The 11,169-nt window shown below is 43.7% G+C and overlaps 1 protein-coding gene across 1 annotated transcript; it reads left to right on the forward strand.

The window, feature by feature from the left end:
* Window positions 1-2,936: 2,936 nt before the first annotated feature.
* Window positions 2,937-7,621, forward strand: LOC105044670 (APETALA2-like protein 3). The gene is given in 11 exon segments (XM_073248367.1): window positions 2,937-3,604; window positions 3,607-3,718; window positions 3,799-3,824; window positions 3,927-3,957; window positions 4,051-4,138; window positions 4,225-4,370; window positions 4,636-4,680; window positions 4,808-4,911; window positions 5,040-5,173; window positions 6,010-6,093; window positions 7,121-7,621. Coding segments are annotated over 11 exon segments (1,419 nt in total). The 5' UTR covers window positions 2,937-3,183; the 3' UTR covers window positions 7,349-7,621.
* The last annotated feature ends 3,548 nt before the right edge of the window (window positions 7,622-11,169 follow it).

Below are 11,169 nucleotides of genomic sequence, written 5' to 3' on the forward strand. Positions count from 1 at the left end.
TTAGCCGTGATCGGATATCTTCTCGGCTACTTTAGAGAAAGACTAAGCATCGAATGATCGTCCCTCATTTGGGGACCTGGGATCCAAATAGAAAGACACCTACATCATTCCGACTGCGCCACTCCAACTAGCTGCACGTCAGTTGGACTCATATCACATCATATGTCATATCACCTCCCTCTCCACGGCTAGACTACATGCCGGCTAAAAGAACATCTGCCATCGGAGCCATTTAAAGATGCTCCTTGCAGTTCCGTATGATAGAACACAGTCGGAATGACTTTCCACCCCTCCTTGTTTGACTTTTTCCCTCCATTAATAGAGACAGAGGGGGCTCTCGAGGAACGCAAGCATACTGGGCCACTCAGACATCGGGCTCGAGGCCAAGAGAAGTTCAGCTTTGGCGTCATCTCCAGGGATTCTGAGCCTATCTTTACTCCTAATCGGACTCAAAATCCTTTACTATTATAATCTATCATTCCGGAAAGATCGACCCTTGTTACCCTGATGCTCATATAACGGAACGAACTAGTCTTCAAGGAGGGTCAAGCCTCATCTTCCTGGCCCCTGTTGCCTTCGAATAGGACTTCATAGAGCCCTTCGATATTTGCATTCTGGCCATCAATCCCGACCATCACCAGTCAATGGATGGGTGAGTCCGAGCAGACCGATCGATCCTCTCTCCTGGCTGACGCTCTTCATTTGATAATAGGGGCTTCTACTGGTCTCCAGACTTCAGCGTCAGGAGAGAAATACGTTATTAGACAATAGCCATCCATCTAAGATATAGGTTGAAGGACTAATTATGATTTTTGTCTAAATACGTTGAGTCAGGACACATCACCTTGCTGTGCCATTCCACTTGCCGTCCATGCGTCTGTTAAGCCCGTATCACATCACCTTCCCTGTCGATTGCGTATCGGATAAAAGTCCACTTACCAACGGAATACGTGACATGACTTGTATGGCCTAGCATAATTAAATGATCCTGAATGATTTGCTGTCTAGGGTTCTCAATCTCAACCCCCCATAATACAGAGGTAAGGAATGACCTCCGGATATGCATACGTGTCCATCATATTTATGCTTTCTTGTGATTTTTTCTTCTTCTTTATTGTACTAGATTTTTGATTTGATTGTTGAAGGGATTTCCGTCATCTCTTATTGCAGCCGAAAAATTTTTACAACAATAAAAAAAATTATGAGATAAAGACCGCTGGTGTGCTACTTCTAGCTGCTGAGCCTTACTTTAATTATTGTCAATTTATTATTCATCAAACTATGAGTGTTTATCGAATGACTTTTCTGCACTCTCTTTTCAAATTTAGAAGTTTCTTTCATGCCCCTTTCATGCCCCTTTCTCTCCTTGATTTCCCGTACCACCACCAAAACCCTCCACAATTTGACCATCATGATCCTTATAATCATCTAATTGCCTGAGTGCCTAGCTTCCCCTCCTGCAGCCAACTATATTAAGTTTACCTAGAGTGCCTCCATCTTCATTGTTAATAGTCTCCCTTGCCCTAAACAATTCCACTATGACCCATCTCGACAGCTTGTAATTGTTGCCTACCCTTCCTTTGTTTTTTAATTAAAAATATCACAGACTGGTAGCTCAAAATGCTATCCACATTTCAATAATAAAACAATGTGTTTTTTTGACATCTATTCCGCTCGGCGGTCTTATACTGTACACATTGATGCATCCTAGTTTCTAAGTTAAGCCACTCTAAATATAGTAGGAGGCTAAAGTGACATCACTCTATATTCGCACTCCTCACATTCTTTTCATAAAAAAATCCATGATGACATTAAAATTCTCTTTGGGGACAAATTTTTGAGCTGCTATTTATCATTTATGTAATATAATATGTATTCACAATTCAATAAGGTAGATCCCATTGTTAATATCCCCTTATGTTTTGTGTTTTTTTATTTGTTTGTTTGTTTCTTCACCTCATTGAGCAGAAGGCACTTCATTTTCCCACCATTTCACCTACAAATAGCCCGGTCGGTCCGCCATTAGCCCTGTTGTCATTAATCATTTTAATTTTAATAATGTAGCTTGCTCATGTCCAAAATGGAAAAGTAAAGCTAATTTCTAACACGCTGCATGGATTAGAACATTAATTAACTGATAATTAACTCAGCTAATAACACTACCAAGAACCCAAGCAAGTAATTAATCCCCAGCTTGGACGTGTACGGCTCCTGGCCTCCCGTTGTCTCGTTCCCACGAGGCGCTCGCGATTAATAAACAAATCTCACCCCATCCCCCAAATCGATTCACCCCCCCAAAAACAAAAAATCCATATCATCCGACGGATGTGACGTGTACCGTCCTCCACTCCGTCCGATTCGATCAGACGGCCCGGAAGGATGAACCCTCCGGTGGTGCCGGATATTTTCTCCGTCCGGACAGCGAGTGGGAGAGAAAACCGGGATACCGGCCACTAGCGGTGGCCGTACCGCACACCGTATTTTCGCTGCCTTCGCTTCTATATATATTCATATTTTAGGAAGGCCTTTTGATCCATGGTACCCGTGCCGTTCGGGTCGTCGCACGTCCCATCTGTGCCTTTCCTTCCCTCCCTCTTCCTTCTCCGATGCCCACGGCCGCACGGCACTTCTCCCTGCCGCCGTCCCGTCGCTACCCACTCGCCGGAAGAAGCCTGCGATTCCTCCGAGGTTTCTCCTTCTTCTCCTCCTCTGCTTTCGTTGTTATTTCTTTTTATCTTTTCTTGGAGATCGAATCCCAAATGGCCATGTGCTTCTCTTTGTTTCTTGCTTTGTTTCTGATCAAGGATTTCCGATTGGATCTAATATCGAGGGTTTTGTGTCCGTTTTGCTAGTTCTTGATGTCTACTCTCTAGCTGGGAGATAAGAGGCTAGAAAGAACACAGGAGAGAAGGAGGAGACACAAAGAGAGGGAGAGCGGAGACCATCTGGTCCATGTGTTGGAAGATCTGGAGACATCGCTGGTGGTGAAGTGGGAAGCCAAATGTTCCGTAAGAACGACTCCGCCTTATCCTGCTTCTACCTCTATTTGCTCTGGCTATTCTTCCGCAAGTAGGCGACAAGCGATACCCTAGACGAGAAGAGAGGCTTTTGGAGGAGAGGGTAGAATTTGATCGGATTCTTGAGAAATCGAAATCTTGATTGCGATCGGATTCTTGAGGAAGGATGATGATGTTGGATCTTAACCTTGCGTCCTCAGGCGAGTCGTTGGCTTTCCAGGAGAAGCCGCTCCCCGATGAGGACTCCGGGACCTCCAACTCCTCCGTTCTCAATGCCGAGGCCTCCAGCAACGCCCCCGATGACGACTCGTGTTCTACCAGGCCGGCCGCCGGCTTCCAGTTTGGCATCCTGAGGGTCTCAGCGTCCGCGGAAGGAGAGAACGAGATGGAAGAGGAGATCAAGGGGCGTGTAAATAATGTCTCGCTGGAATCCAACTTCCTCACCAGGCAGCTCTTTCCTCCGGCTTCACCGGCGGTTCCTGAATGGCCCCAGCTACCGGCGGTAGCGGCATCTTCGTCCGCATCATCCAGGCAGCATTTATTGGATCTCCGCTTCAGCCAGTCCGGCAATCCAGCGGACGTCAGGGTTTGCAGCAGCAGCAGCATGTCAAGAAGAGTAGAAGGGGGCCTCGCTCTCGGAGCTCTCAATACCGGGGAGTCACGTTCTACCGGAGGACCGGGCGATGGGAATCTCACATCTGGTTAATTTACTATTTTTCTTCAATTTTGTGATTTTTTTTTTTGGGTTCCAGTTATGATTGATCCAGAAATTGTTTTGCAGGGATTGTGGGAAACAGGTTTATTTGGGTAAGTTAATTCGGACAATTCTTTTTGATGATCGGATATTTGTTTCCTGTTCATCTGATGTGCTCTGCTTTTATATGTTTTTTATTGGCTTGGATTTTATAGGAGGTTTCGACACTGCTCAAGCTGCAGCCAGGTTGAAACTGAGTTCTGTTTATGTTGAACCCTGTTGGTATTGGTCTTTTTTTGATTAGTTAAAATTAAATTTGGATTCGTGTTCTAATTGCAGGGCATATGATCGAGCTGCGATTAAGTTTCGAGGAGTTGACGCTGACATCAATTTCAATCTTGTTGACTATGAGGAAGATCTGAAACAGGTAATCAAACACCAGAAATTTATTGATATAGCTTGTCCAATAGGAGGATTGTGGCTTATCTACTCTGGATTCTTCTTGTTGATCAGACGAGGAATCTTACAAAGGAGGAATTTGTGCACATACTACGTCGCCAGAGCACTGGGTTCTCTAGGGGAAGTTCAAAATACAGAGGTGTGACCCTTCACAAGTGCGGCCGCTGGGAGGCTCGCATGGGACAATTCCTGGGGAAGAAGTGAGCAATTCTTTCTTTATGCCTCTTTTGTTCTGTAGTTTGTTCCATTTCCTCCTTGTTATCGGACTTAGATTTTGCTCTTGCATGTGAGTCCTTGCTGATAAGATATTGGGTCTTGAAGCTTGAGATCCGTGGTTCTATCTGTTTGGTCAAAGCACCTTAAGCTGTATGACTAGATATGTTAAACTGTCCTGGTTCTTAGAGAAATAAAAAAGAACGTGGAGACCCAACCTTTACCGATTAAGAATACAATACTTGCGTGCAGGTACATATATCTTGGGCTATTCGACAGCGAAATAGAAGCTGCAAGGTCCTATTGAGCATGGATTTTTTTCAATGCTGACAATGAATCTCTTAGCTTACTGTTGACTTCAACAGGGCTCCATTCGAACATGAATCTCTTTTTTTCCGTTTCTTTGTTATTTTTTCAATATCAGGGCTTATGACAAGGCAGCTATAAAATGTAATGGAAGGGATGCTGTTACCAATTTTGAGCCCAGCACCTATGAAGGAGAACTGCTTACTGAGGCTAATAGTGAAGGTATCATCTGCAAATAGTAATCTCTTTGTTTATGTTCTTTGGAGTAAGAGGTTGCTATATTCATTCATGAAAATTAATTAATCAGCTGTGATGAATTGATTTGTGGACTGTGAATCTTTTTGATATAGCAACTGGCCATGATGTTGATCTGAACTTGAGGATTTCTCAACCTGTTGCCCATAGTCCAAAGAAGGATCACAATTCAATAGGCATCCAATTCCACTATGGCTTGCTTGAATCTTCTGATGCCAAGAAAGTAACGGTAATTAATTTGCTGCGATCATTTTTTTTTTGCTTTTCAACCATCTCTTCTCACACTTGAAGGAACTGAGAATCTCTTTGCTCCCTTTCATAAAACATGTGTTATTTGTATAACGGCATGCTATGTGGAGTAGATCCACCGTGCTGGCCTAGGATCTGGAACAAACACCAAATAAATCAAGTAAAAATATTGGAAAAAAAAAATTGATAGAGAAAAAATAAATTTGTTCAAAAGAAACTAAAAATCCAAATAAAGAGTTCGGCTTCCTTACCCTGTCGAAAATAATTCTTTCCCTATTTATAAAACCACACTCTCTTTTCACTAAAAGACAAAAATATCAACATCTCCTGCTCAAAGCTAATCAATATCCCACTTCAACTAAAAAAGCAAACCTAAATATATTAAGATTAAAGCTCAACCTAACTAAAATAGGCCAGTACTAAAAGGCAAACTATTCCAATTAGAATTAGAATAAAAAACAAAGATAGATCAGGAAAAGAATCCTCGTATAAGAAGGACAAGAAATGGACTTCCAAGATCATTTGGCCTGGTGTTGACTGACGTGCTCATTCATCCCTTCGTTTGCATTCAGTTTTTCATCCAATATTGTTGTCTTGCTATGATATTTTTCTTTGTAAAGATTAAGAAGTTAGGATACTCTGGAATTTACTACCAGTGCCCTATTACCTTACTGGTTTTTTATTTGGTGCCGCACCACTCGCATTAGTTTTTGGATACCTACAAATGCCTTTGATTTATAAAAGCTAATGGACGTATTTAATACCAGAATGCTGTTTGATAACTATTGATACTGACTGCTCGTTGTCTTGCTATAGATTGACAGCACGTCTTCCCAATTGGCTGGTCAGCCGCATCATGTATGGACTGCTCAACGCCCAGCTCTCTTTCCTACCATTGAGGTAATGTTTTACAATTTATTTCCTTTTATCGCAAGTTCTCTTTCGCTAAATGTCAATTAAGATTAGCTTGATCTCCTTTTTTTTCCTAAAAAAATAGCTGATTTCACATTGTCTGCTATTGCAAAAACTGTTGGTTTAGATTTTGAAATTTAACCATATTTTAGCATCTAGGTTCATCATATTGCATATGGTTTTAGAGATCAGCAAGATCTGTTGGTTATTCTGCTTGGTCTTTTGCCATCCCAATTTTATATGGCTGAGCTTTGTAAATTTAGTAAAGCTAGTGGTACTTGCATCTGAAACGGTTCCCTGAAATCAACATCTGGTAGTTGGCATTCTGAACCACCCAACAGCTTGTAGAAATGCTATAAGTTTTTGTTGGTCAAAAATTCTCATTCGCGAGCATCTGATTACAAGGTGGGATAACTTGTCTAGCTATAGATACCCAATGACACGACATACAATTTTCTGGTAACTTTTTATTTTAGTGGAACCAGATCCTTAAGACCTATCTCATCCTCCTTTAGGTGTGAAATGTGTATATATCATGCATCTGAGATGTCAGTCTGAAATTTTCTAAATGAACTAGTACTTTAGAGCCAGTTACCTCCGAGGTGGGGTTATGCTAACCTTGTTGACGTATCCCCTCGTTGGGAGGGTGTCCTATGTCGTCACTCTTCTTGTCAATTTCCATAATGAGTGGGTGCAGGAAAGGGGGGCATCTGTAACATTGTTCAGGGTAAAAAATTTAGCGGTCTTTTCTGATGGTTTTATCAGTTTGGCTTCAGCCTAGATGGTAAAGTGTCTCTTAAAGTATCTTTATTGTAGCCCAAGTGTTTTACAGAGCAACCATATTCAGTTCAAGGATAATTGTAGCTCATAAGTCATAACATTACAATGTTTTTCTGTTGACAGTCATCTGTTGCAAGTTACATAGATCTTGAGCTTTCATAATATGCAAGCGACATGCTCTGTTTTTCCTTGTATCATTTATTTACATCTGATTAGTTGCTGCCTATGATTACAGGAAGGAGCAAGAGAGAAGAGGCTTGAGGTTGGTTCTCAAGCTCTACCCGCCTGGGCGTGGCAGATGCATGGCCCTACTCCATTGCCGCTGTTCTCTTCTGCAGCATCATCAGGATTCTCAACTACTGCTGTTACATCTGCCCATCCTTCCTCGCTGCCTCCTCCTTCGGCAACCCTGCATTCCCAGTTCAGCCTACCGGCTCCATCCAATTTTCGATTCAGGAGCTGAAATCCATGTGCTTGGACCAGTGTATGTATGCTCTAGACCACCGACATCTCCGAGGGAGTGGCAGAGGGTAGCCATCTGCGAAGTAATAACACGGGGATGGTGCTCTGTTTTCAAATTTTCCATGGTGCGAGTTCAGGTTTTTTATCCCTTGTATGCGTTTTGTTTGCCATATTCTCACTGTCATATTCATATTTGGACGAGTTGAATATCTTGGGCTCGTCCGCTGCTGATGAGTTAAGTGGATGGCCGTGATGGAGATTAGCTTTTGGCCTACTACTGGTACTTTGTGGGTGTCCTTGAATGTAGCTTTCTTTTTTTTCATTTGCCATGGACGGTACTAGGATTTGAAAGAAGAGAGACCGGCCAGCGGCTATTCTGGCTCCGAGCAAAGTCTTTTGGCTGGCTTCCTGGCTCCTTGTTGTGGGTTTCCTTTTCTTTATCTTAATGGATTCCAGCGGGGCCCTGCTTTTGGCTAACGTGACATTGTACCTTCATTATTGATCGGCTCCCTTGGCGATAAAACTGACGGTGTCCCTGGTTGTATGTCTCGGCTTGCTTTGTTTTTATGTGGAACGAGTGATTGGGATTTTCTCAATGATAGATTTCGGTATTCTCGGCATGGTCCTTCATTGATTCTCTTCAGTGCAAACGGTTGTGATGGAAAGCGAGCGGGTTGGGATATGTCTGTGTGTGGTGGTGATGTAGCTGCTCTTCGTATCGGACGGGAATGTGGAAATAGCCGAGGGTTGCTGGCTGAAGCCGGTTGACGATTGTTGCTGCTGGGCCGCATGCGCAGCGTAACAACACTATCGGCGCGAGCTCGGTCTCTGTTCCCAATTGGCTCTAGCTAGCCATTTTGGGAGGCTTGTCAAATCACGTGAGAAGCCTGGTCGGGCGAGGGACGGACCACGGCATGGCTCAAAAGCTAGGAGTATCCGTGGCGTGATTGTGCTGCGGCCCACATTATAGGTGCATCGGCGTCTTCATTGGATTAGATGTCAAAAGAATGAGATGTGGTGTACCCGCCAGCAGCCGGCTGGCGTCTCCTTCAGAAATTTTTCAAATTCATATATATTACGTGGGGAGGCCCCCTATCCCCGTGAACAAAGACTGCGGATTTTCCATTCACACACGCACACGCACACGCACATATATAAATAAATTTGAGATTATGAGAGGATGCACGAGAATTCATCCAGTTCTCGGGAGCACCGTTTGCGACCAACCCAGCATCTCGCAAACTTATGAACGTGAGCGACATGGCGGGCGGGGATAACTCTCAGGTCATGTCCATGGGGATTGTTACCACCCTCGGTTCGCATGTACGGATGGTCTGCAGTCTGTATACAGAGCTTGCGCCATATCAGCCGAAGTCTACGAAGACGCTGACATGGTACCTTAGCCTCATCGTATGGGCTGTTTACCTCTTGCTACCTATAGGGGATCCATGCAGAAATTGACATAAGTGATAGCAGCCAGACACAATAATCTCATGCACCGATGCACAGAAGGGATAATCCATCTGACGGGAAACATGACTTTATTTGTAAGAAGGTGAGAGGATCCCACGTTTATATTTTGAAACAAAGTCCAACTAAAATAACATACATGCATGTATGCCCTTTAATAAGTCGTCGCGCATATGTTTTTCATCCGCATGAGCAGTATCCTTCAAATATAACAGGCTGGACTAGCATCTCTATTTTTCTTCCTGAAAGGTGACAAGAATAGCTGCCTCTTTTTCTTTAATAGTGGTTGAAAGACAGAAAGAGTAACACAAGTTAGACTTGATAAGTTGTCACTCACAGTACTTTCCTAAGGTAGCATTTTTTTTTTTTAACACTTGTCGGTTGTCACAAATCAATTTAGCAGGCCATACACGAAACAAATAAATGGAGCACTATAAAGCTGACAGTGCGTGCAACCATACAATATTATTGCGCATGAGTTACATATCTTCGAGTCAAACAGGCATGTCACAGAAAAAAAAAAAAAAAAAAAAAAAAAAAAAAAAGGCCATATCAAAGTAAAAGTTCTAACTGTAGTCAAAGAGTTGGTTGAATTTCAGAATAATTATTATATTCAACATGGTTACATGCATGCAAGCATAGAATGCCTGTATCTGCTTTTCTCTCGGGTCAATTGGCCCCACTTGTGCAATAAGTACTATAAGGAGGTTAAGTAAAATTTGGGACGGGAGATACATCTTTGCATGCATGTGGGTTTATGATAGTTATATATTTAAAATTCGAGGTCCAAGGTCAGCTACCATATCCTATTCTCTCCTGAAATAAACACAAACAACAACAAAAAAAAAAAAAAAAAAAAAAGCAAGAAAATGTAAAAAAACATTGGATAAAATTTAAAAAAACTCATCATCAACAAACAAAGAACAAATACAAAAAAAATAAAATCTGATTTCTGCAAATCATTAAATATGTATGATTATGAAAAAAAAAATATATATGTTGGGTAGATGTTTGGCCAGGACACTACCTCTCAAGATTTTTTCAGTACCACACGATGCAGCAGGAAGAAAGAAGAAACAAAACAAAAACAATCAAAATACGTGGATCAGCCACAAAAGGACTTGCCTCCATGGGATATGCAAACTTCACTATGAAAAAGAAATTTTACAAGAAGAGATCTCACCCTCAATCCTCGTACACCCAATTTCTCTCTCACTAGAAGTTTTCCTCACAAAAGCTTTCATCTTGGAAGACCCCTTGAACTTCTGAAGTGCTTGGTATCCGCTGTCCAGGAGCCTCCTGCTCTTTCTCTCTCAGCGCTTCAGCCTTCCTTTCTTCTCTGGGGTTCCGTACGACTCCATACGGCGCGTCCTCCGGCAAAACCAGACCACAGATCCTTCTCTGTTGAGATACAGGCCTTTTAAAGGCCTTAAACAAGGGTTTAAACCTAATTAGATTAGGTTTAGATCTCTTAAACAAGCCAAATCAAGCCCCTGAACCGTCGAATCAAGATCGGAAACTCCCTGGACTGTCTGATCGCGATCGGTCCACGAAATAATGTCGTGGACCCTGAGAAATGCGTGAGAAATGCCCACGCGGTCCACGCAGTCCGCCATGGACCGCCCAGTCCACAGTGGATCGGGGTACAGGCCCAGGCAAGGCGCTTGGGCCTGGGCCGCACCCGCACGCGGGCTCGAGCACGGGCTGGGCTACGCGCCCGCCTGGGCCGTGCGCCCGGCTGGGCTGTGCTCCTGGGTCGCGCGTTGGCCCCGCCTGGGCCACACCGCCACCGTTCCGCTGGCGGTCCTCCACCGCCTCGAGTCTCGTGCCGATTTCAAAAGCTTGTATCTCCTCCATCCGAGCTCCGTTTGAGATGATCTTGATCTCGTTGGACTTCATTTTTTATCGCGAACCTCGCTGTGAGCTCAATATGGGCTAAATCTCAAGACGTCAAATCCTAACAATCTCTATCTCGACTCGATATTCGGCCTCCTCCAAACTCCGAGAGCTTCTGGATCTCTTCGCCTCCATATCCTGGGGCAATCGCCTGCTGATCATGGATGGAAAAACATGGGAGTCCAGCCAAGCTACTCGATCCCATCTCCGTCGTATGCTGTGCTCCTCCTGACCTGAGACATGCTCGGGGCATCATCCTGCGGCAATAGGAATCTCACCTTGCGACGTCGCCTCTCGTCCTCCCGAGTTTCCTGTCTCGTGCCCGATCCGCCTCCTGGAGCTCCACCTCGCTCTAGGCTCCATCTGGCTCCCGAAGCTTCACCTCACACTGGACTTCCTACCAAGTAATAATATCTTCTGCTCCCCTTCTTTCCCTTCAGCACAATCCTATCGCCG

Source organism: Elaeis guineensis, chromosome 14 (assembly GCF_000442705.2).
Source record: "Elaeis guineensis isolate ETL-2024a chromosome 14, EG11, whole genome shotgun sequence".
Lineage (NCBI taxonomy): Eukaryota > Viridiplantae > Streptophyta > Magnoliopsida > Arecales > Arecaceae > Elaeis > Elaeis guineensis.